The sequence below is a fragment of the Mauremys mutica genome, chromosome 7 (assembly GCF_020497125.1).
Source record: "Mauremys mutica isolate MM-2020 ecotype Southern chromosome 7, ASM2049712v1, whole genome shotgun sequence".
Taxonomy (NCBI): Eukaryota; Metazoa; Chordata; order Testudines; family Geoemydidae; genus Mauremys; species Mauremys mutica.
In genome coordinates this window covers 124,677,818-124,703,449 of record NC_059078.1, presented here as the reverse complement: position 1 = coordinate 124,703,449, position 25,632 = coordinate 124,677,818, and the positions used below count along the sequence as shown (strand labels likewise).

Sequence of the window (25,632 nt, the reverse complement as noted above, 5' to 3'; positions counted from 1 at the left end):
TCACTATGTTCTATGCCATGGCCACCCAGAGCTTCACAGCTACAGCAGAGGTTTTCCTGCTGAAAAAACAGATTCAGATCACTAGACTTAAAGGAGAATCTCCACAAGCTCTTAGCAATATAGGGCTTATGACACACAATCGCACAATCTTTTTGTTCCAGTCAGTAGAGGGCAGTGGTGCACATTAGCGAGCACACTGCACTATCCAGAGATGCTTTGGTAAGGGTTATTTTAAAACCTCCTGTGGCTCATGAGGTCAGTCTGAATAGTATCTAAAGAGATTAGTAGGGAAGACTAGATGCTTTCCCCTGGCTTGTGATTCAAAACAAGAGAGGTGCTTTTCCAGAGCAGCTTGTATCTCCATCAGGTTGTTTACAATAGCACCTAGTCAGTGCATGAGAGATTCTTTCAGCCTGCCTCACAAAATCCTTCAGCTGATTCTTGCTCTTCTTAGCCCTGAAATAGCATACGATAAAACGGAAGGAAGTCTTGCCCATGTCCTATAGCAGGAGCCTTAGCAAGGGACAAAAACTGCTCCCTGCTTGCTATTTCTGGCTACCCAAACAAGGGTTTCCACTGGCATACGGTGCCCTCTAGTGTCTATGAAACTGGTTCTCCAGCAGTTTCGTGCACTTGGAAACTAAGGCTATGCATAGGTGCTGGAACTAGGGGTGCAGCACCCCTTGGCTTGAAGTGGTTTCCATGATATTCAGGGTTTACAGTTTGGTTCAATGGTTCTCAGCTCCCCCACTATACAAATTGTTCCAGCACCCCTGGGGCTATGTCTACACTGGCACTTCTGTGGGTAAAACTTTTGTCACTCGCTCCCCTTGACCGAACATAAGTTTAATCCGCGGTAGAGTCTGTAGTGCAGACATAACCTAAGGGTTTGTCTACACGGGGGTGTTAATCCGCAGCTTTTTGTTGCATGTCAGGTACAGGGCCAGCTTTAGGAACTGCGGGGCCCAATTAGAATACTTGGCGGCGGTCCGGGTCTTCGGCGGCACTTCGGCGGCAGGGGGTCCTTCACTCGCTCTGGGTCTTCTGCGGCACTGAAGAACCCCCCTGCTGCTGAAGACCCAGAGCAAGTGAAGGACCCCCCCACCGCCAAAATGCCTCCAAAGACCCGGAGCGAGTGAAGGCCCCCTGTTGCCGAAGACCCGGAGCAAGTGAAGGGCCCCCCGCTGCCGAAGACCCGGAGCGAGTGAAGGACCCCCCGCCGCCGAAGACCCGGAGCGAGTGAAGGGCCCCCCGCCGCCGAAGACCCGGAGCGAGTGAAGGACCACAAAAAGGCACCTAAGTTAGGCACTCTTCTTTAGGGCGTGGGGCCCTCTGAGGCGCGGGGCCCGATTCGGGGGAATCGGCCTAAAGCCGGCCCTGGTCGGGTAATTCACAGTACGCAAGCCGCAGTAATGGTGTGTACACAGGATGGCAGCGTGCATCGTTGTGTACACCTGGTGGCCATTTGTCACATCCTCAGTTTGCAGCATTCTCCGAAGGTATGCCATGCTCCTAGCATAGGCGGCAGGTTCGTATAATTTTTGGTGGGGCCCAAAATGGTGGTCCCCCCCCCGCTCTCACCCTGTAAGCTGATATAAAATGAAGCTACAATGCGTCAGCACCACAAGATTACAAGGGTCAATTAAAAGTGGAAAGTCAGAAGCAGCACTTGCCTATTAATACCTAATATACGGTATTAAATTTTGTTGCACCTGTTGTGACAAAGTGGGAATGTTCTTAATGTTTTCTCTGAATACTGTCTGGGTGCCTCAGTTTCCCCTGCAAAGTGCCAGCTGACGGTGTTGGGGACAAAGAGATCAGGTGGCCTCCTTGTCCGGAAGAGACACAAAGGCCAGATGAGGGAGTGTCAGTTTGGAGCTGGCTGGGGAAATCGGGGGAGGCCCAGAACTTGGGTCTGGGCTCCCCACCCCCCAAGATGGACCTGACTGAGGGGTCCTGTTTTCTGTACTTACAAGCTCTGTTTTAGACTGTATCCCTGTCATCTAATAAACCTTCTGTTTTACTGTCTGGCTGAGAGTCACATCTGACTGCGGAGTTGGGATGCAGGGACCTCTGGTTGCCCCAGGACCTGCCTGGGCAGACTCGCTGCGGAAAGTGCACAGTGTGGAAGGGCATGCTGAATGCTCCGAGGTCAGACCCAGGAAGGTGTAAGCTTCTTGCCCTGGAGACAGTATGCTCAGAGAGGAGGCTCCCCCAGAGTCCTGACTGGCTTTGTATGGAGTTGTTCCAAAGCATCCCAGCATCCCCTTCCACACCATGCACTTCCCGGAAGTCTGCACAGGCACTGACACTCCCTCCTCTGGCCTCTGTCTCTTTTCCAAGCATTAGGAGGCCACCGGATCTCCTTGTTCTCCAAAACCTTCAGTTGGCACCTTGCAGGAGAGTGGCCCAGGCCATCAGTTGCCTGGAGGCAGGGTGTCAGCCATTCTCTGTGCAGACAGCATCACACTGGCTTTACAACAATCACACCCCCTTATCCCACCATCTAGAGCCTTAAGAAATGCATTGGGGAAACTGAGGCACACAGACAGTATTCAGAGAAAACACCTGTATACGACCAGTTACATACTTTGAGGGGTTCACAGTGCAGGAGCGTGCTCGGTGCTGGGGGTGCAGGCTTTGGGGTGAGGCAGGGCTGAGGATGAGGAACTTGGGGTGCAGACAGGCTGCCCCAGGGCTAGGGCCAGAGAGGACTCCCCATCACCACCACTGGCAGCAGCAAGCTCCAGGGGAGGGACCCCTCCTGCCCCCCATGGCACACACACTCTGCACATGCTCCTAGGGCCCCTCTCAGGTCCAGAAAGCTCACTCCCCTCCCCTATGATGGGTACTGGGGGGGGGGCACAGGTGGCCTTCCATGTTGCTGCCCCTCACCATAACTTCACTGTGGATGGGGGATGGGGCTGCCCCTTGCCCAGCATGGGGCAGAAGTGGGGTAGGCAGGGTGGTGGCTGGCTATGGGACGGGGGAGCAGGGTGTCATAAAATTCACCCAAGCCCCAGCTGCTCAGGTCTAGGAAGCCTCCCTCTCCCATCCCTCCTGTGGCGGGTGGGTTGGTGGGTGCTGGGGGAGGGGGCATTGCCTTCACATGTGGCTTTCTGCCTCCCCTGTGCAGCCTGCTGTGCCTCACTGGGGGTAGGAGTAGGGGCTGGGACTGGGGCTGGGGCTGGGGCAGGGGGGGAATCATAGGGTCAAACATAATAAAAAATCATAGGTCAAACACTCACGGAAGCCCCCAGCAGCTCCTAAGGTGAGTGATGTCTCTCTCCTGGCCCGTTTGTGTCTCCTCCAGGTAGGGGCAGGAGAGGGGAGGCCCCCTCCACTCCCCTCCCCCTCCTGAGTGCTTCAGAAGTAGTTAGCAATGCATTCCTCTTATGCTAATGTTGCAGCCCTTAGGCTACAGCAGCAGCAGCAAAGGAGAGAGAGAGACGCGCTGTGCGCTCTCTTTACATTCAGGCAGGGAATCTCCGGGGAGGGGGAAAAATCTAGCTCCAAATATTGGTGGAGCAGAGCCCCTGATTATGAATATTCCTGGGGCTTTAGCTCCAAGAGCCCATATAAGTTGGTGCCCATGGCTCCTAGGTTTCACTGCTGAGCACTGTGCATTCTGGGATTTGACTTGCTGTGCATTGTGGGATGCATAGCGAAGCCAGACTAGTTTACATATTTTTAAAATCTCATGATTCATCCGTCTCCTTCCATACTTCCTTTCTGGGTAGGCTGGCCATGCTGCTGTCTGTCAGGAGGGACCCCGCCATGCTTCATGCTGCTATGCTGGCAGCCTCAAATACACACACACCCCTTGGGCTGTATGTCAGTGCTCAAAGCCTGAGGAATTGGTACTGGACTTTGCCTGCTTCACCACCAAGCAGGTGATGGTGCAGCAGCTCTTTCAATGGTGGTGGAACCAGGACCCAGAAGAGGAAGACACCAAGCAGCTGATAGAGCAGTGGTTTTCAGCCTGCTGTCTGTCTGTGAACTCCTGGGAGTCCACAGACTGTCTAAGATTTCCAAAGGGGTCCACACCTCCACTTGAAATGTTGTATGTATCTGCAAATGAAAAAAGGTGGAGAACTACCGTGACAGAGGACTGGTTCCTGGAGCAGCTTCACAGCAGCAGTGCCACTTCTGGGCCTGGGAAACCAGCGTCGACTGGAGGGAATGAATTGTCCTGCAGAGCTGGGATGACCAGCCGTGGCGAGAGAATTGCAGGGGAGTGGAAGGTGGCCTTTTTGGAGCTATGTGCTGAGCTTGCCCCACAGCGGCAGCATACCAACATGCAGCACCCTAGACCTGTGCACAAGCAGGTCACCATTGTCCGTTCAGAATCCCCCCAGTCCGTAGCCAACCAATTCAGAATGGGGAGCTTGACCGTTGGGGCTATTGTCGTGCAGGTGTGTGATGCCTGGTACGATTGCACCAGGTTATAAAGCTTGTTAGTGCTCAGGAGGTTTTTGATGGCTTTGCACGCACGGGGTTCCTGAACTGTATTGGGACAACTGATGGGGCTTATGGCTATTATTATTTGTTTCCCTGCTCCCAGCAGGGTTCAGAACTCATAAACAGAAGCAGGGTATTTCTCCCTGGTGCTCCAAGCATGTGCTACCATCGTGCTGGGTTTACAGGCTGGTCTGGAAGGATTCCTGATGCTAGAATCTTTCAAAACGGAGCTCTCTTTACCTTAATGGAAGAAGGACTGTTTGCCCCCAGGATCACTCTGGATATTCATGGTGTGGAGGGTCGGTCTGTTTATCATGGGAGACCCAGCTTCGCCCCTGCTTCCCTGTTTAATGAAGCTATTCACAGGCTGCTTGGACAGGAGGGAGGAACTGCTTAACTCCTGCTTCAGCAGCTGTAGAATGGCAGCTGAGTGTGCGTTTGGCTGTTTGAAAGGAAGGTGGCGCTGTTTGTGGACTCTGTTGGAAGCAGCATCCAAACAAACAAACAAAGATTACATAGCTGCATGTTGCATTACATAGCTGCATGTTGTATTTTTCCCCAATATTTGTGAGTAATCGAGCCAGCCTCAGCGATGGGTGGGAAGCCGAGGGGCAGAGACTAGCTCAGCGGTTTGAGCAGCCAGCAAGGCATCCAAAGCAACATGCAAACAGGTGGGGCGATCTTATCAGGGATTGCTCTGATTTTAAGTCTCAGACCTGAAATTGTGCAGCGGGATCCAGGGCGGGCGGGGGTTAGACGTTTTTTGTGCAGTTCGGCGTTGTTTATGGGCTGTGGAAGTGCAATGTTGCGGCGACGCCTGGTGTGGTTGTAAAACCCGATGAATTAGTGCAAGCTTAATTATTTTCTCTTGCAAATGTTGGCGCCTTATGAATGAAATTTTAAAGGCTTTTATAAAATAAAGAAACAGAAGCGAACCTTCGCTCGAAAATGAAACAACGGCTTTTAATTCTGAAACAATGTATTACAAAACAATCTGGCTGACTATAAAGAAGCCTTTCATTAAACCAGCAGTGAAACAAAACCGCAAAGTACAACAGGGCAGAGTATGACACAAGGACCCAGTATACATCTTGACTCTGCCTCTTCTGGTTCGTGGGACTTCAGGGGTTGAGGGCTGAGGCTCAAAGTTACTAGGGCTGATAGAGGGCTCAAAAAAGCAGGGGTTCCCAATGCCCTGAGCTCAGGCCTGGGAGTAGGGTGACCAGATGTCCCAATTTTATAGGGACAGTCCTGATATTTGGGGCTTTGTCTTATATAGGTGCCGATTACCCCCCCCACACACCCCCGTCACGATTTTTCACACTTGTTCTCTGGTCACCCTATCTGGGAGGGAAATGGCTCAGGGAGCAGTGCTGCTGAGGTACAGCGCGGAGGAGTTGTTGTTCCAGGTACCCTGTGGTATTCAGGGCTGCAGAACGTGGCTGAGTGTTGGTTGATAGTGACATGTGCTGCTGCAACAGTGTATCTCGGCATCTCCCTATCTCTTTTTCATACCGGCTTTGGCCATAGCAAGGCTTTTCCTGGCAACTGTCACGCCGTCCTTCGCTACTGCACCAATCTCCCTCAGAAAGCTCCTTGTTGGATTCCCTCTCAGCCTTTAGATGCAGCCTCCACCTCCCTGTGTGTTTCAGTTCTCTGGGGGCGCTGATGTCTGCAAACATTTAATCGCAGGTTTCCGTTTTCTCCCCTTCAGCTTTGCCAGCCACTCAGCTGTTGAGAAGGGCCCTGTTCTGGAGGGGCTGGCCAGTGCAGGTGCTGCAGCTGTTGGGGAGCATTAAAAATAAATAAAAGACCAGCAGTTGTTATTCATGTTCTAAGGAGGCCGCGACAGCATTTTCTTGGATGCATTTCTGACTTCACCTCTCTGAGATCCTTCCCACACTTGGGGAACCTCGGGGATGGTAAGCGGCGTGTGCTTTGGGATTTTGGTCTGTGCAGTGTATGCCGTTCAGCTTTGCTGTAGAGTTATAGGTGCTGGAACAATTTTTATAGTGGGGGTGCTGAAAGCTATTGAACCAAACTGTAAACCCTGAATATGATGAAAATCACTTCAAACCCGGGGGTGCTGCTGCACCCCCAGCACCCGTAGTCCCAGCACCTGTGCATGGAGGCGGGGAGGGAGGGGGGTTGGGAATTTATGTTTCTGATTGGGGGGATGGGAATTGTGTTTCCTGCTCAAGGCAGTTTTGCTGTTGCCTTGGAGGTGCTTATATGATGTTACACTGAGACAGGTGACGAGGAGGCAGAGAATGGCCTTATTCAAAACCACCAAGAGCAGACCAGCGAGATATACTGTGAAGTTATTCACCAAGATAACCTCCCCCCGCCCCCCGAAGTGTTGCAGGAGTAGAAGGGAGTTGTGAGCTATACAGGGGCCAGGGGAAGGAGTGATCAGATCGCTGTTTCTCATAATCTCCCAACAAAAATGGAGCAATTTCTCAGCCTTATCATTTGCTTTCTCTCCCCCGCAGAGATGTTGAAAGTGCAGCCAGAAAGTGACAGCGCTCTGCAGTGGTTGCCTGAACATTCGCCATTACCGGTTGGCAAGAATGCATGTTACAGGGGGAGCTGTGCCCTTTTTAGCTTTATGGGCATACAGTGTTCCTGTCAACCTCATGTAACGTGAGAACACAAACCAAGTTTCCTTTTCTGTAGCCACTGGCTCACTAAACTTCTGCATTTCTCACAAAAGAAAGGTATATCTCCAATTAAAAACAATCTCCTAGAACTGGAAGGGACCTTGAAAGGTCATCGAGTCCAGCCCCTTGCCTTCACTAGCAGGACCAAGTACTGATTTTTGCCCCAGATCCCTAAGTGGCCCCCTCAAGGATTAGAATAATAGAATATCAGGGTTGGATGGGACCTCAGGAGATCATCTAGTCCAACCCCCTGCTCAAAGCAGGGCAAATTGCCAGATTTTTTTTTTGATTTTTTTTAACCCCAGATCCCTAAATGGCCCCCTCAAGGATTGAACTCATAACCCTGGGTTTAGCAGGCCAAGGCTCAAACCACTGAGCTATTCCTCCCCTCCTTCTTCCAATCTAGGGTGGAAGAGAGGCTCTGGCTGTGCCATGCTGGCGGCTGCCATTTTGAGGTGCGCCACAAGGTTGGCGGGGGAGGGTGTTTGCCAGGCAGGACAGCTGAGGTAAAGGAAAAGGAAAATGGGTACGTGGGCATGTGCCTGCCATGGCATTGGTCTGAAAACAGTTGGCGGTCAGGGCTTTAGCATGAGATGGAGGCCGATTGCCCTGCTGGAGTAGCTGCCATTTTGGAAAGGTATATGGGAGTGGGGGGAATGGACAATGTGGGCAGATGGAGGGAAAGGAAGGAGGCAGGGACCTCGGCCTCAGAGAGGCTTTTAGCTCAAATCTGCCTACAATGCCTGTGGCCATGGGGTACCTGGAACAGAAGCTAGCAACGCAGTGTAGCATAATAATAATAAATTAGAACATAACTATTCTAAAAAGACTTACATGCCGAGGTTCCCTGCGTAGGATCAGTCCCAGTTTGGGTTGCTGCCTAGGAATCGAGGTTGGTTGCTGCAGGGTGGGAATCAGGCTTGCCTTCTACCTGGGCGGTATCAGGGTCCTGAGTCCTGAAGAGATCCCGGATTTTCAGGGAGATCTCTTCCCCGGGCTCCTCCTCCTATGAGTCTCGCTGGTCATGCTTGGAGGGAGGGAGGGAAGATGGGGAAGACAGTGGCCAGGGTTGTGTGGTTCTGTAAAATCCTATCCAGCTCTTCAAGAATTGGACAGGTTACATGTCCCTCATTGGATATTTTGTCCCTGTTTGTTCCTCATTTTAATGTTGGTGTTCTTGAGCTGTTTGCTATTTCTTTGGCACTGTTTGGCATCCCAGTCATGGCCCCTCACAGACATCTGACTAGCAATGTTCAGAAGAAGGTCTTTGTCCTGGTGGCTGACCGCAACGTGCCTTGTCTTCCGCAGAAGGTGATGAGATCCACGGTCTCGGCACGATTCCAAGTGGCTGCTGGAGGTGTGTTGTTGGGTTTCTGGAGTGTTATTGCAGCTATTGTGATAAACTGGAATCCAGGAGTGAAAGGACAAAATCTGGTTGCGCACCAGCTCGTACACAGGAGGAGCTGTCCTGTCAACTCAGCCCCCGAGCTAGGGAGGCTATGCAGGTAAGCAGACAGGTCAGTAATGGTTGCTCGCAAAGCAGCATGGGATAGCCGTTGGAGGACTGCCAAAGTAGTGCATGTCGGCATTGAGTGTACTTGAACAATAGACTGGACTAACTGGCTTTGCAGCAAAATTAGTTCACTTTGAAAGAGGACTACAGAGTCCTGTGATAAATGTGTAGTCGGTGCACTACAATGAATTGCATCATGCGCATGCAAGCATTTTCAAACTGCATTAACTCCATTCAGCCCAGTTTAAACTCCCAGTATAGACAAGCCCTCAGTAGGTGCCCTTTGTAAGAAGAAATCATCGTCATGGTGGAGTTAGACTCTAAATTGAAATTACTGGCTGCAGAACTAAATGCTGGGGGCAGGCATTCTCTATTGCTCAGCTCAGAGGCAAACTCCCTGTGAACTGTAGGCTGGAGTATACAAGGCATGCCAGGGGGGAAATTGCACTGCCATTGGGCCTTCCTGCAAACCTGATTGTCATGCCAGCCTGGTGCTCATTTTCCCTTCTCCCTACTCAGCTCAACAGCCCACCCCATCCCTTGTCTGCAGCTCCTGCTCCTCCAAATGGGTGTCTTTTTGTTTCTGCTCAGCTGCGTGGAGTATGGACAGGTAGGTGGGGAAGAGGTGCTCTGAACTGGCCTCTCTGGAGTGACCATAATGGTCCCTATGTTACTGGGGGACCCCTTGGAAAGGGAGCCCTAGGTGGCCATCTCTATGTTACTGGGGGACCCCTTGGAAAGGGAGCCCTAGGTGGCCATCTCTTAGGCCACGCCTGATCTCTGTTCCTGTAGCCCATCCTCACACTTTACTATAGTAGGTGACAATCTCCCTCTTGGGCAGACTGATGTGATTGCGATGCTGATTTTCCTCCACCCAGCCATTCCCATTCTGTAACCCCTCCTGATGGAGGCACAGAGGTGGCTTGCATTTGTGCCAGCTCTTCAGGAGCTTGTTCATAGTCCCTTGGTCTGTGATGCCCAGTAGCTTCTCTTTCTCTTCCCCTACTTCTGAGGGAGCCGCCTCGGGGGAGTGGGTGTGCCCCAGGCCCATGTGCATGTTCATGGCCTCAAAGAACTGCTGGATGCAGACCTTGGCGAAGGTCTTGGCATGCTCTGTGCAGGTCTCGTCGAACAGCTTGCGCTCAATGTCTATGTAGTGGGACCAATACTTGCTCTTCAGGAAGGCAGCTTGAGTGAAGCAGGGCCGGAGGGCCCTGACAAGGAAAGCCAGCACGGTCATCAGCAGCACGAAGGACCAGCCCAGAGCCTGCAAGGGTAAAGGGTGGGAAACCAAACTAGTCACAACAAGAGAGACCAAGGGTGGGTCTGGGCTCAACCAAAACCATGTCCTTGACCGTGCAGGGTTGTTCAGATGCCACCAGTTCAGGCCCCTCTCTAATGAAGACTCTGGTTTTTGTTTTAAACATACTGCAAAGTCCGTAACCAACAGGAATTGCTTTATTTGCCCACAGGGAAAACAGAACTGTGAGTGGGACAGTGTTTAAGGTAAGTGAGGGGCTGATATGGCCAGCATGGTCATAATTATGGGGGGAAATGTTGTTGTTTGAAAGGTTCACCAGATCCTGAGCTCTGCCAACCTGCTTTAGATAATGGCTCTACCCTTTTTCCCCCAGTTGTCTTCAATAACTAAATCTGTAACGTTCCTGGACTGGAAGTATCTGGAGGGGAAAAGGGTACCCCTTGGGATTGAGTGTGTGTGTCTGTCTGCCCCTGTTTAGGGTGCCTGTGATAGGAAGGGAAAGGTAACAGGTGAGTTGGAATGAGAGCTGACCCTCCCTGCTGTGCTGCGGATCCCTGTTTCTACCCTAGAGCCTCTGCCAGAGATGTCAATGAAAATGTATCGGTTGGCAGCACAGATGTGAAACTGCTACGCTGCTGAGGGGTCTCGCTGGGACTGAGGGAGGCCAGGGAGCTCTCACTTCCTTCTCATGCTATGAAGTGTTAAATGCTGCAGTTCCTAGGACTGGGATGGAGAAAAGCTTTGTAGGTAACTTCAGGTCCCTCACCTGCTCTAACACCAAAGCAATATAGGGTACGGCAATGCATTTCTAAGCAAAAGTCTCTCATATCTCAAGTCCTACAGGGTTTTTTTCTCTTGTGTTAGAATGCTGGTATTTTCCAGACTCTACAGATCAATAAACATGTTGGAGGAGGGATGGTCTTGTCATTTAGATGCTAGACCAGGCTTGGTTGCTCTGTTCCTTGGGCAAGGGTCAATTCACGGCTCTGCCACAGAATCCCCTTGTGCAAGATACTTAATCTCTCTGTGCCTCAGTTTGCCTCCTGATAATGTGGATGATGCCTCATGCAGGATGCTGCTGTTTGGCTCAGTCAATCCACGCTTGGATGCTGTGGTGATGGAGGACCTGTACCAGAGACATGGGATTAAAAGGCCGTAGTCTTTAAAGATTAATCCCTTCCTACACTTCCACCAGAGTTTTTTGTATTTAATGTCCTGGGTTTGTGCTGCCCTGTTCTAACATGACAGACTCTACTAGGGAGGCACTGGGAGCTGGATCTTTAACATGACACACTAACGGTTTCAAAGGGAGCATGCAGCCGCCATGTTGTTTAGGTCTGCAATTCATATAGCATGGGAAGAGTGCCAGACTGCAGGTCGTGTGACTATCACTGCCTTGGCTGCTGATTCTACCCCCAAGGAAAAGCAAGCGGGAGTTGCTCAGGGCATTATATTGGTCTCTGAATGGCTACAAAACCAGTCTGAATGCAAGGATAGATTGACACCAGCCCACCTTCTAATGGAGTCCTTTACGTACCAGGAAATACCCTTTTATGAAATGTACTACCACTCAGCATTTATACTGACACTATAGACAGGAACCGAACCATACATTATATTACAGCAGTATGGAAGCATGTGTACCACTGCCTCCTACTGGTGAAATCAGAAAGGGGTGTGTGTGTGTGTGTGTGTGAGATAGGCTCTATACTGCTAGCAGCTAATGGAGATTCTCCTTCTGCACTACCAGTAGGAGCCTCTTCTTTTGATAGCAGGAGTTCTACTCCCAGCGTATGGCATAGCAATATAGTAACAACTGTTAAGTCGGAAGTTGACATGAATTTATTACAGCATTACCTGAAAATGGATCATCTGCCAGGGGCTGGTCTCCTAGCAGAGGAATAATAAAGGCTTTAAGGCAGGGTTTTTCAAACGTGGGTCTGCGGACCCTACTCCAGGAGGTCTGCAAGTCATATCCAGGGCTCCCAGTCCTGCTGACCAACTCCTCCCCCTCCCTGACAGTGCCTCCTGCATGCTGCGGAACAGCTGTTCAGCAGCATGCAGGAGGTGCTGGGAGGGAGGGGGAGAAGAGGGGATCGGGTGCATTTGGGGGAGGAAGCGGAAAGAAGCGGGGTGGGGCTTTGGGGGAAGAGGTGGAGTGGGGGCGGAGCCTGGAGCTGAGCAGGGGGCTTGGGAGTCCGTGAAAATTTTTAAATCTAAATGGGGATCCTCGGGTTGCTAAAGTTTGAGAATCGCTGCTCTAAAGATTTAAGACATAAAATGAAGTGGAGCAGCCAGAACTTAAACCCCAGTAACAAGGCAAATCATCTTGCTTAGACTGCGGGGTGGACTTTACATTTCCCGATGAAAAGCTCAAGGGTATTTGCATCTTTTCTAAACCACGAGGAACAAATAAGCTGAGAGCAGCAGCAGGAAAGTGCTTTGTTGATGCGGCTGGCTTAGCACTGGGTCACTTGGCATTTGGGGATGTTTACATTGCAAATGAGGAGACCATTTGTACCTTGTCCCAGTACCTGGGTTTAGATTAGAGTTATTTCCACACCTACAAGCACGTGCCTTTGCTTCTCCAGCTGCATTTTGTTGCTTCTGCATTGCATGACAATTACCATCAATTGTACCAGCCCAAATGGTGCATCTAGTCCAATGCCCTGTCTCTGATAATTGCCATATATATGTCCTTACTACACCTGCTCATACGGTGCCATTTAATGGCGTGTCCTGAAGCGTGAGGATCAATAGTCCTTATAATTGGTTATCCAACCTGTGTAACTGCAGATTCTGCCCTTATTCAGACAACTGTCTCTTTTTGCTAAGCTGTTAGCCTCAGTAATATCCAGCCTCAATGAGCAGGAGCAGACAGGTTCTCTACAGTCTAATTCATAAAGTCCAGTGATGGCAATAGAGAGGGATGGCCTCTGGCCTGCATTAGGACCAGGCTTTCTTGTGCACTGCCAACCTGCTGGATCCCAGTTGTCAGTGCCAGCAAAGGCAAACGGGACTTGTCTAATGCAGCCTTCCCAAGTTGGGCTTGTGCCTCGGTTCTATATTCAGGTACTGTCTCTTTTGCAATGAGGCACCAGCTGGTGGAGAGTGTTTGCCAATCCGTCTGCAGACCGGGTTCTGTTCTTGTCTCTGCCACTGATTCTGCCTTGTAGTCTTGGCCAAGTCACTTCCCCTCTATGTGCCTCAATTTCTGTATTTAAAATGGGGATAATGGTACTGACCTGCTGTGGGGCTGAGACTCGGATGGGCAAAGTGTTCTGAGATCCTCAGGTGGAAGCTGTACTAGGAGTGATCAGTCACTTAATATCAAGGTTTCATTTAGGAAGAATTGAAACTGTTTATATGCAGATCATTATAAAGGATCAGATAAGCCATGCTAATAAGCAACCTGTGACTTGTTTGACGCTAGCAATCTACTGATTAGCCATTTATTAAAACAGCTATTAATCATTTAGTAACCCTTTATAAATGGAACCACTATTTAAAGTGTGACCAAATTATCATGATTCCAGCCGCCCAGTGCTTCCACATTGAGGGACCTGAGATCAGAACCCACCACTTGGGTCCTCACTCCCCAGGCCAGCTTGTGTAGGAGAAATGTCTCACCAGAAATTGCTACCCTTCGAAAAAAAATCTTCCTTTCCCTGGTTCACAGTTCACTGAAGGCCAATGTCCTGCATTTCTGCTCTCTGACAACCATGCCATGTGGTCCCAGACTCTTTTGATAAAATAATATCTTGTAGCGGTAGGGTCCTTTGGTCAGAATAGGCAGCTGGACAAATTCGGCTCTCATGTAGGCAGGTATAACTCTTATTGACTTTAGGGGGAATTGCCCCAAGTATGCCATGGGCTGAATTTAGCCCTGTATTTGTATGGATCACTTGCCTGCCATGGAAATGCAGCCAGTTCTGGAATGGAACATGGCTGCCCATTTAATGGTGCACAGCAACACTACCCAAGAATTTAGGACAGGCAGTGACTGTGAAAGCTGAATCCAACTGAAACATCAGGAGGGGATTTAGGAAGGCACAATCTAACTACCCACACTGGAATTAGGCTAGGAGAGGACACTGAGGCTGACAGCCCTAGTCTTCCAAAAAAAACTGACCTGGGAGAGTTAATGGTCATAATGAGGCAAGGCCTCAGATTTACATGCCATCCAAAAGACAGCCGCCCCTGGAACCATGCTCAGACACACACACTGTGGACCCCATAGAAAGAACATCCCCTGCTGAGGTACCAACACTACTTCCTGCAGCAACCGTGGGTTTCTTCTTGAAAGTCTCCCATCCAGGTAGGACCAAGTCCATGTAGCATAATTCCCCCGGCTCTTACCTGTGAGATGCAGCGCAGGTATCTCACCGCCACCTCCCTGGCCACAAGCTCCTGCCCGTTGTAGATCTCTTTGCAGGGGATGCGGGCCAGTATCCTCCTCATCTCCTTCTCTGACAGGCCCGTGTAGCTCCCATTCCCCAGCTTCTCCACTGGCACCGAGGTGCTGAATGCGCACATGAAGCACTTCCCATCCAGCAGGGTCACGGAGATCCAGACAGCGGGTGCGATCATGGCCCGCTGGGCCATGGAGCAGAACATGTAGCGCAGGACAGCCGGGTCCTTCTGCCTCAGGCCCGTGGGCCTCTTCCACTCCTCTGCCAGCACAGACACATTGTTGTTCATCACAAAGCCCAGGAGGAACAAGACCAAGGGGGGGACGAACAGGATGCCCAGGCCATACGCCAAGTTGTAACTCGGCAGGCAGGGGCAGTTGAAATCGAAGGCGGAGTACATCTGGGCGCTGGCCAGGGCCATGATCCCACAGATGCCATTCATGAAAGATTCCTGATTGGACTGGAGGAACTGGAAGATCATTCGGAACTTATCCATCTTCACGGACTAGCCTTTACCTCCCTCCTTTCCTGAACCAAGACCAAGGTCTTGTTCCTCTTGCTTTATTCTTTCTCCTTGGGAGTCTTTACTCCCTTCCTTCAAGACCTGTGGCTCATTTGCAATGATCTCTTTCTTACTTCATGTTGAATTATTCAATTACCTGGAAAAATGCCCCCTTCCCCCTCCACAATATTTAAAGCAAACAAACTCACCCCTTTCTTTAGCTTATTAAATAAACGTTGTTTGCAAAAATCCCTTGTTTATTTTCCCCTCTTCTAAGAGTGTATTGTCCATGAATCTCGGCTAGTTCGCGGCTTGGTAAATCTGCCTTCTCTGTTCTTCTCAGTGTCCTCATTTCTCCAGTTCTTTGGTCATTGAGCCCTTGTATTTGTTGGGGGAGCTGTTGTTATATTTATATAGTCCAGACAGCAATCTAGGTTCTCGGCAGGAAAGGGAGTTGGCTGGACTCTGTGAACTTGTTTGCAAATGCTACAGGGTAGCTGAATGCTCCTCCCACAGATAATTGATTAGCAGGTGAAAACACATGATCCACTTCCGTAGGATTGTCTCCCACAAGGATGAGAGGGCACTAATGCAAAAATCAGGATGGCTGGCACATCTCTCTCTCTCTCTGCCAGGGGAATTGTATTGAGGCTATCAAAACAATTGGAGTGGTTCATAGCTTTATCAGCTTACCTTCCCCCTTTCACTTCTTTGGGAACTAATGATGATGCCGCACTCTCTTGTGTTCTGGGTGGGGTTGGAAGGTTAAGGCAATTCTAGAGTGAGGTGGGGTAAAGTTGCCCGTGCTCTAGGGTGTGATACATCAATTCAGTATAGATCTGTTGTCCTATTCTCCCCTCTGCTCCATAGAAGAGAACTCTCACTTTCAACCAGACTTACAATGGGATGTTAGGGGGCTTATTCCTTCACCCTCTCACTTCCCTGGTCCTTCTCGCATGAACAGGGAGCCGGGGCGGCTCTAGGAATCCCGCCACCCCAAGCAGGGCGGTGCGCCGCGGGGCGCACTCTGGCGGTCGCCGGTCCCGCGGCTCTGGGGGACCTCTTGCAGACGTGCCTGCGGAGGTTCCGCTGGTCCTGCGGGACCAGCGAACCCTCCGCAGTCATGCCTGCGGGAGGTCCACTGGTCCCGCGGCTCTGGTGGACCTCCCACAGGCATGACTGCAGAAGGTCCGCCGGAGCCGCCTGCTGCCCTGCCGGCAAAATGCCGCCCCAAGCGCACGCTTGGCGCGCTGGGGTCTGGAGCTGGCCCTGCAGGGAGCAACAATACCCAAAGTCCGAAGGTGCAAACAATTAGATGTTTATTGGGCTGAACTTCCAGCAAGCATGATTCCAGTTTCCTTCCTTAGTGTCTCCCTTACCAGCTCTGACACCACAGAGCCTTGTCTGTGTCCCTGTTCCTGTTCCTGTTCCCATTTCCTGTTCCCATTTCCCCCCCTTAGCAAAACATGATCCCAATTCCCGCACCCCCAGTCCCTGTTCCCATTCCCCTTCTGCTTAGCTATACCTTAACCAATCATTTTACTGAAATTTAACTAACCAATCCTAACATATTGTAACATGGTTATTTAATCAATTATATCCCACCACCTTAATTGGTTTACACCCAACAAAATTACTTATACAGCAGACAGAAACAATCACAGAACCAGACAGAGATTATACAGACAAACAATAGGGAAGTGGAGACTACAGTGATAGAACAATACAGAAATGAGGATTTCACATCCCAGCTATTGATAAGTGAGTTCTTGCCAGACAGGATGCTATCAAACTAAATTTCCTTTCACATCTTCTAGGCTCTTCCCTTTCTCTGGAGGTGACAGGAATATCAGGACAGGATTGTATTCCTAACAGCCCAGTAGCACCTTATTTCAATGTGACTAGTTTGGAATGTGAGGATGTGACCATACACTTCCCAGCTTATGGCTGCCTTTGCTGCTTAGCTGAAGGCCTTAGCCTATGAACCAGGCCTCAGACTGTCACAGTAAGAGAAGGCCCTTACACCGGCAGACAGTGATTTTGATTTTTTCTTTTATACCTTTGTTACTAGGTAAGTGATAAGAATACAAGTAAATTCTTAAAGTATAGGTCTTTGCAGACAGGCCTGAATATCTATATCCTAACATGGGACACTTGTCATATTTTGGACTCTTACAGGGCCGTGCACCTAAGGATTGCTAAGCACGTTACAAACACTAATCCACAAAGGCCACCACAGCCATGGGTGGATGAGAGTTTGTACAGTAAGTAAGTAGTAGTATCCCTGGCTTTTAGGGATGGAGACTGTCGGAGAAAAACTCAGTTCTCGCTTTTTGTTTGGGTGCAGCAAAATCAAATACTTTATTATTTCTCCAGTAATTACAATGGAGGGAGAGAGTGCCATAGGACACAGGGTCACCCCAGTCCCGGACAGGTCTCTCAACTGGTAAACAATTACAGCAAGCTTTATACCTTTGTTACAGACAATTTCTAGCAATAATACAGACGGTAAAAAGCAACAAATACATTTTGTTTATACATAAGCCTTTCTGCTATCTTATTTGTCTCACTCCTAAGAAAAAGCAAGACTGCATATTTGGTTATCTGAATTGCAAGGTCGTAATAACTTTTCAAACAGTTCACTCTGTCTCACATTATCTTGCTTCTACAAATCTCACGTCATTAGGGTCACAGCTAGCCTAACTCATGCTAACTAACTAACATGCATTAAGATCCCTTCAAATCCTTGTTAATTATTTCCTGGCTTCCACAAGCCTCTGAGTTACAGATTAGAGCGAGATGTTGGTTGAAACCCAGTGGTCAGAGTCAGGAGTGCTGGGTTCTGTTCCTGGAGGTGCCCCGCAGCCCCAGATTTGCAGTGTGATCTCCCATAAGACACTTCATCTCTCTGTACCTCTATTTCCCCATGTACAAAATGGGGACCAGCCTCACACTGGTATTTTGGAGACTCATTTTTGTGCAGTGTACGGACATGGCACACCCAGATAGCATGGGTGAAACTGGCAATGTAGACACTGAGGCATTGCATAGGTGAATAGAATACAGACATGCCAGAACCCCTAGGGTATATACCTATATGGCTGTCTACATGCTCACGCAATGCCTCCCATATCTACACCGCTGCCTTCCCACTTCCGGAACCTTTCCGAGCCACAGTGAAAGGCTCCATTTACCAGCAGGGAGAGGCTCCAGCAGCTCCTTGCCTTTGCCAGAGCCTTTCACTGACATGTGTAGCAACACACCATGCAGTGTGGATGCAGCCTGCCTTTCACTGCGGTGTGCAGCAACACGTACCCTACGCACTGTCACAATTGTAGACGAGGTTTCCAAGCCTTTTCTGTGTTGGCCTTTGAGATGTGTGGGGGACTTCCCCAACCCACCTTAACTTTGCCAGTATACTTGCATCCTCTCCCCTACACCAATGCACAAATCAATTTATCAGATCACTCCCAACCTTCAAAGCACTGGGGCTTTCCTATGGGAAGAGTGAAACCGGAAGCTGAGGCTCTGCATGTATTTGACAGACAGCGCAGAATGAATAAGACAGATCCCTCCAAACTGTTCAGAACTGCAGACAGATGTTAGTGAAGCATGACAGCTGCAGCTGGTACAGGCCTGTTTATTTCCTGCAGTATGAATCAAAATGAGCTTGGTTTTCTTGTTAAATAGTTGCCCTTCTCTTGGACATTTTATCCAAGTTCTCAAAGCAATACACAGACATTAGTTAAGCTTCCTTGCCACCTAGAAGATAATTGTGTGGTACTGTCCCCATTTTATAGATGGGAAAACTGAGGCAGTTTGAGAGACTAAAGTATAGTCCAGTGGTTAGGGCGCTAGCTTGAGACTTGGAAGACCTAGGTTCAATTTCCTTTTCCACCACCATCTATGTTTTTTGCCGCCCCAAGCATGGCCTTCAGGCGGCTTTCGGCGGCACGCCTGGGGGCGGTCCACTGGTAACGCGGATTCGGCAGCATGCATGTGGGAGGTCTGCCAGTGCTGCACCATTGGTGTCCCCACTGCCGAATTGCTGCCGAAGCTGCAGGACCGGTGGACCTCCTGCAGGCATGCCGCTGAAGGCAGCCTGACTGCTGCCCTCACGGCGACCGGCAGGCATCCCCCCACGGCTTTCCGCCCCTGGCACGTGCTTAGTGCGCTGGTGCCTGGAGCCACCCCTGTCCACCACAGACTTTCTGTGTGATCTTAGGTAAATTTCTTAATCTTTGTGCTTCATCTGTAGGGGGAGATAATAGCACCTCCCTACCTTACAGGAACATTGTGAGGATGGATACATTAAAGATTGTGAGGTGCACAGCTACTGTAGTCAGGGTGGGCCATATGGGTGCATAAATAGGCACAGACAGAGAATAAGTGGTTTGCCCAAGATCTCGCAGCAGGGTCATCGCCGAGTCAGGAACGCAACCCAGAGTCTCACAGTGGTAGCCATGTTAGTCTGCATCAGCAAAAAGAATGAGGAGTACTTGTGGCACTTTAGAGACTAACAAATTTATTTGAGCATAAGCTTTCATGGGCTAAAACCCACTTCATCAGATGCATGCAGTGGAAAATACAGTAGGAAAATATATATACACAGAGGACATGAAAAAATGGGTGTTGCCATACTGACTATAACGGGAGTAATCAGTTAAGGTGGGCTATTATCAACAGGAGAAAAAAAAACTTTTGTAGTGATAGTCAGGATGGCCATTTCCAACAGTTGACAAGAAGGTGTGAGTAACAGTAGGGGGAAAATTAGCATGGGGAAATAGGTTTTACTTTGTCTAATGACCCATCCACTCCCAGTCTTTATTCAAGCCTAATTTAATGGTGTCAAGTTTGCAAATTAATTCCAGTTCTGCAGTTTCTCGTTGGAGTCTGTTTTTGAAGTTTTTTTTTGTTGGAGTATTGTGACTTTGAGGTCTGTAATTGAGTGACCAGGGAGGTTGAAGTGTTCTCCAACTGGTTTTTGAATGTTATAATTCTGGACGTCTGATTTGTGTCCATTTATTCTTTTAGGCAGAGACTGTCCAGTTTGGCCAGTGTACATGGCAGAGGGACATTGCTGGCGTGAAGATTAGACAGCACTACTGGCTCTCACCATTTAGCCTCCAACAGACTGGTGATAACAGTATGTCCCTCCTGAGATGCTGTGCACTGTGGATCTGTTCAATGGACGCTGAGTACAGTGCACTTTGGTATTCATCGGGAAGCCTTAATTCTGTCTCTGACTCCTGCTCTGTAGCTAATTGCATGGTCTCATCAAACAGGAATGGAGTTTTGGCTGCATGAATATAGGTGAGGCAGCTTATGATAAAGAAACTTTGCAAAGCAAATTCCAGTGCTGGTTAAGAGCTCCCTGGCTCCTCTGCTCACCTGGTGTGGGACTTTTCTGGCGACATGAAGGGCAGTTCACATCAAAGCCTGAATGAACAACTAGTAAAAACCTCCCAATATTTGCAGAGGGCTGTTTGATCACTCCAGGAAAGCTTTGCCTTACATTAAAAGTGGGTGGAGGATCTGACTACTGAGCACCTGTGACGCTTTGAAGTCAATGGCTGCTCAGCAGGATTCAGAATAAAGCCCTCTATGAGCCAGTGTCTTGATCTTTCTTTTCTTGGGGCTTTGTGCTATAGTCTAGGGCTTTTGTGCAGAGATCCTGCCAGCTGACCGCTAACACAAAATGCTTTGGAGTTTAAGACAAAGTTGGTATCATACTTCCAGGACCCTAGTTTGCTAATGAGTTTGGTGCAACAACTTCCTAGAGCTGGGTAAACCGTTCACAGGGAAGAACTTATTCCACACCTGCAAATTATCCACACCCCAACCACTGGTTTGTTTTTAATCAGCTTGTCTCTTATTTACAGTCACAGGATAGATGTTTTATGCAGCTGTATTTTCAGTCTATAGATGGCTTGTGAAACATTTCCCATGACTGTTGCTTCATGTAGTGCGTGGAGGGAGCAATTCATCCCTGTGCACTGCAGAGGACCTGCGTAAATCCCAACTGATGCACAACTCGCAGTCCCTAGGCCAGGGCTTCAGGCTTTAGTGGGACTTCAGTAATGTTGAGCCCTCATGTTCACCCTCTTCACAGGGGTGAATTTTACCTATTGTGGTTGGTGGTCCCCTAGCTCACATGATGTTTTTTCTGTTCTTTGATTGGATGATTCCTTGACTCACAAAGAGATTTCAAGATGGCTGGAGGAATGAATAGCCACATGAGTGTTTGCAACAGTTTCTGTGAACAAAAAAACCATGCTTGTTGGAATGTGCAAGGAGAACAAATAGAAGGAGACACCAACAATGCAGCAAGTTCACTGTCTTGATTTGACAAGAGGGTGAGAAGGAAAGTAAGGGAGCAGTGAAGCTATTATTGTTGGAGCAAAGGAGGCAAGTTCTGAGGTGGAATGGGAGTCATGCATGGCTTTGAAGGTGAGGATGAGACATTTGAACTTGATCTGGTGCTTGAAAGAGAGCCAGTGGCCATCAGCAATGAATGAAGGAAGATCCCTTTAGCACCTGCTAAGTATCATTATTATTACACAATATACTAGACTATCTGTTTATTAAAGCTGTGTCAAGTCCACTTCTCAAAGTGTCCTGATCGTTAACGTGACAATACGGGATCTAGAAAGGGTGGATGTGAAAACCTTCAAATGGTTCCAATATGAACAGAAGCCCAAGGGTCAAGAACTGGAGGAAATTCCCTTTGTAACAACCTTGCATTTTTCCAGCTTTTGTCATCTGAGGATCCCAGAGCACTTTGCTCACATCAATGAATTAAGCATCACAACACACTTGGGTGGCAGTGAGACTTTAACTCCAGTCCCCCTTTTACAGGTGAAGAAGCTGAGTCACATAGAGGGGAGATGACAATCCAGGTCTCCCGACTCCCAGTCTTGTACATAAATAGAGCTGGGCAAAATTTTTCAGACAATTCACCAAAAAATACAGTTTCAAGTTAACCAAAACTATTTGCAAACTCAGGTTGAATTCAGTGAGTACTGTATTTTCAGCCCCCAAAAAATGGATATTTCCCCCCTCAAAATGTCTAAACATTTTGTTTTGACAGTTTCAAAATGTAATGTTTTGTTTCAGACCATTTTTGTTTTGAAATTCAGCTCAATTTATTTTTAAAAGGGGTAAAAGACACCTGAAAATGAAACAAAATGAATAACTTTTTTTTCAGGTTGACCCAAAATGATTATTTTTTCCAGATTTTTCAGGTTGGTCACTGAGCTGAAAAATCAGTGATTGACTCTGCCCTTTCTATAAACCACCATAAAATCCTTTCCTCCCCTTTGCATGTATATCTTTCTGTCATTCTAGAATAGTTTAAAACAGGAGACCATGAAAATCAGCATGCAAAGTAGCCTGGTAAACAGAGCCAATCTACTGGTCTGAGCCCACTTAGGGAAATACAGTAACCAATTTGACTAGAGAGTCGTGAACATGACACGTCAGATGCTCAGTCTCTGATGTCTTGCTCTTTCTCTCTATTAAAAGAAAATTAGAAACTCCCCCTAACCCCAACGCAACATGAGGGAAATTTGGTCTGTTCAATACACCCCTCTGTGTTGAAATGAACATGTATACATCAGTTATTTACAAAAGGGGCCCAGAGAGATGTCTCATTAAGATGGGAAATCTCTGTCCCAAGTGAGGACTAGTTTATTATTAACTGATCCTGAGCCCAGCTGGGAGCCAGGGGAGCGGATTAGTAGAGGCAGCCCTGTTTATAAATAATTGTATTGTTTAAAAAATATATTCCAAGAATATTTGGCCTTTAAAAGGTTGATGTGAGAGAACAAACAAACAGAAGTGTTGAAATGTGTATTTCAAAAGGTCAGGGACTGGGGAAATGGAAGTTTTTCAATGATCATGGTATTCTGTCTTTCCACAGGACCTTGGTCTGAGGGGCTTGTGTCTACAGGGATTACTGAATTACTTCTCCCAAGACACCTGTGAGCTACATAATTACTACCCCCTTTTTAAAGGTGGGGAAAGCTACAGGGATGGGCACCTTTATTGCAGTGTCCCAAATGGTAGAGAAGAGGCAGGACTTGGCAGGCGATGAATAGAAAGGGGATTCTTTAATGGGGCTGCTGGACGGATAAACCCTATGGTTCTCTCTAGCTTCCAGATTGACTGACTGCTGCTAGTGTTGCCTTGTGTTACCACTCGGGATCTCCCTAAATTCTGGCCTGGATCATACAGTTATGGAAGGGACTGCTGACTCCACTACACCGACATATGCAGATATTAATAGTGAGGCCTCGGTGATATTCTCCAGCCAGCTTTGCTGTCAGGGGTGGTTGGTTCAGTGAATGGTCAGCAATTCAGCTGGTTTTGTTATTAAAATAAGAAGAAGACCATACTGGGGGTGGGGAGGAGGAGGGGAATGTTGTGATGCCACATGCTCTGATGTTCCCTGTGGTGTAATGCAGATTTGCCAAAGCTATAAGAGCCTATTCAAAGATGTTCCATAAAGAGTTTCCCTGAGATTAATCACTTAGGATGTGATACCTCAGCCATTTCCAGGGGGAATTCTACCTCTGAAGACTGCAGGGTCCGATGGAGCCATTTCTTGCGTCTCTTCTCCCATCCAGGGGCTAGTAAGGTCAGTGGGTTCTTAATCTCTTTCTCTCTTCTTTTCCTTTCTTTCCTCCTTGTTCTCCTCTGAGAGCAGGCAGAACTTGAAGGGAGTGTGCTACAGGGAGATGAGGTCCAAAGTAGGTCTTGTATTTTGTTCTGTTTGGGACCATTGTTATCTTCAGCTCTTCTGCCATGGCAGGTATGATCATCTGAAGAGAGTCTGGCTGGTCAGATATAGGACATATCTCATTTACTACAGTGTAACATGGCACAGGCTGTATTGTGATCATATACACTGCAGGCACGAGTTTGCTGTTCTTCCCTCTATATCAGGAGTCCCCAATGCGGCGCCTGCGGGAGCATCTTAATGCGCCTGCGTCCTGGCCCCCAGGAGAGCACCTGCCGAAATGCCGCCGAATTTCAGCGGCATTTCGGTGGGGACGCCTCTCGATATACCAATCTAAAAAAAAAAAAAAAAAATTGGAGATATACCAATCTCCTAGAACTGGAAGGGACCTTGAAAGGTCATCGAGTCCAGCCCCCTGCCTTCACTAGCAGGACCAATTTTTGCCCTAGATCTGTAAGTGGCCTCCTCAAGGATTGAACTCACAACCCTGGGTTTAGCAGGCCAATGCTCAAACCACTGAGCTATCCCTCCCCCCATGACAACCTTGTCGCCAACAAGTGATGTCATCGAGAGGCGTCACCGCCGAATTTCAGCGGCATTTCGGTGGGTGCTCCACCGCTGCAGTGGTCCTTCCTCTGGTGCCCGCCAGAGGAAAAGGTTGGGGACCACTGCTCTATATCCCCTGCTTGGTGAGTAGGAAACTGAGGAATGCATCCTTCCCTTCCACGTAGTATAGTGCTGAGTGATTGTAGGCCCCAAAATAAAACTCTACCCTGGGCCCTTTCTACTCCCTCCCTTCTGCTGTGAAGCAGCAGGTAATTAACGTGCATGCTTCCCCAGAAATTCCCTGGTATTGGCAATGATGTTGCTGCACAAACAAGGAAGTAAAGCAAAACACTTGGGCCAGCTCGGAAGGAGTGGGGCACAGGGCCGCCCAGAGGATTCAGGGGGCCTGGGACAAAGTCGGGGAGCTGTGGGATTTGTACTTACCCGGCGGCGGTCCAGGTCTTCGGCGGCATTTCGGTGGCGGGGGGCCCTTCAGTTGCTCTGTGTCTTCGGCAGCACTGAAGGGCCCTCCACCGCTAGGCCAGGGCTCGTGGGGCCCCTGCAGGACCTGGGGCAAATTGCTCCACTTGCCCCCACTCTGGGCGGCCCTAGTGGGGCATTGAGATGGGATTCTAAGATCGGGGAGGCTGGGGCTATAGGAAAGCGGGATTTGTGAAAGAAGAAAAGACCAAAATTAGAGGCACATTATTTTTATTACAAACAACCAGAGAAATTACAAAGAGACGCTAGAAACACACTGCGCTACAGAAGGGGCAGATGCATAATTGTCAGACTTGATTCTGCCCCCCTTACTCTCTTGAGCAGTCTTTTGTATGCACTGAAGTCAAAGGCCGTTTTGGCTGAATTCAGTGGGATCAGGCCATAGATTTGGCGGTTTGGCAATATGTGAGTTTAATTGATTGTATTCCTTTGCGATTTCTATGCAGACTTGCTGGTACGTGGCTCTAGGCACTTCAACAAGTGTTTGTAAGCACTTGGGTTATGATGTACCATTAGCTACTCTGGCAAAGGGTGAGTTCTGTATGTTGGCAAAGGGGCAGGGTTTATGAAGGAATCTCCTGTGTGAGATTCTCAGGTGTCCTCATTCCAGCTCCACACAGCCAGCGGAGCTACAGAGATTCTCTTGTGATGACCCCAGCACCACTGTCTGCATCCCTTAAAGCAGTGGTCCCCAACCTTTTTGTGGCCAGTAGCACATTCATGTTTTCAGAAGAGTGTGGCAGTCACCAACAATTTTTCAAAGCTTATTTTGTATTTGTACATTAAATAATACAAAAAACATCATATTTAATATTACATAATATATGAATCCATAAGATTAAAAGGGTAATTTTACATGCAAAAGGTATTAATTAAATTATTCGGCAATTACTCTTTCACCTTACCATGTGAATTTGCTCTTAATTTTTCTTACAGGTAGATAAAAAAGGAGTTTTTACAAAATAAATATCATAAACAGTTTTCATCTTATTTATTTTAAAAAAGTAAAACATTGTTGAACTGCTGGTCCAAATAT

The 25,632-nt window shown here is 48.6% G+C and overlaps 1 protein-coding gene across 1 annotated transcript; it reads right to left on the bottom strand.

The window, feature by feature from the left end:
• Positions 1–9,532: 9,532 nt before the first annotated feature.
• CALHM1 (calcium homeostasis modulator 1) lies at positions 9,533–14,803 on the bottom strand (the record flags this gene model as incomplete). The annotated part of the gene is made up of 2 exons (XM_045024611.1): positions 14,255–14,803; positions 9,533–9,901 (listed from the first exon to the last, which is right to left on the bottom strand). Coding segments are annotated over exons 1-2 (918 nt in total), but the record flags the coding sequence as incomplete, so codon positions are not given.
• Between the last annotated feature and the right edge of the window lie 10,829 nt (positions 14,804–25,632).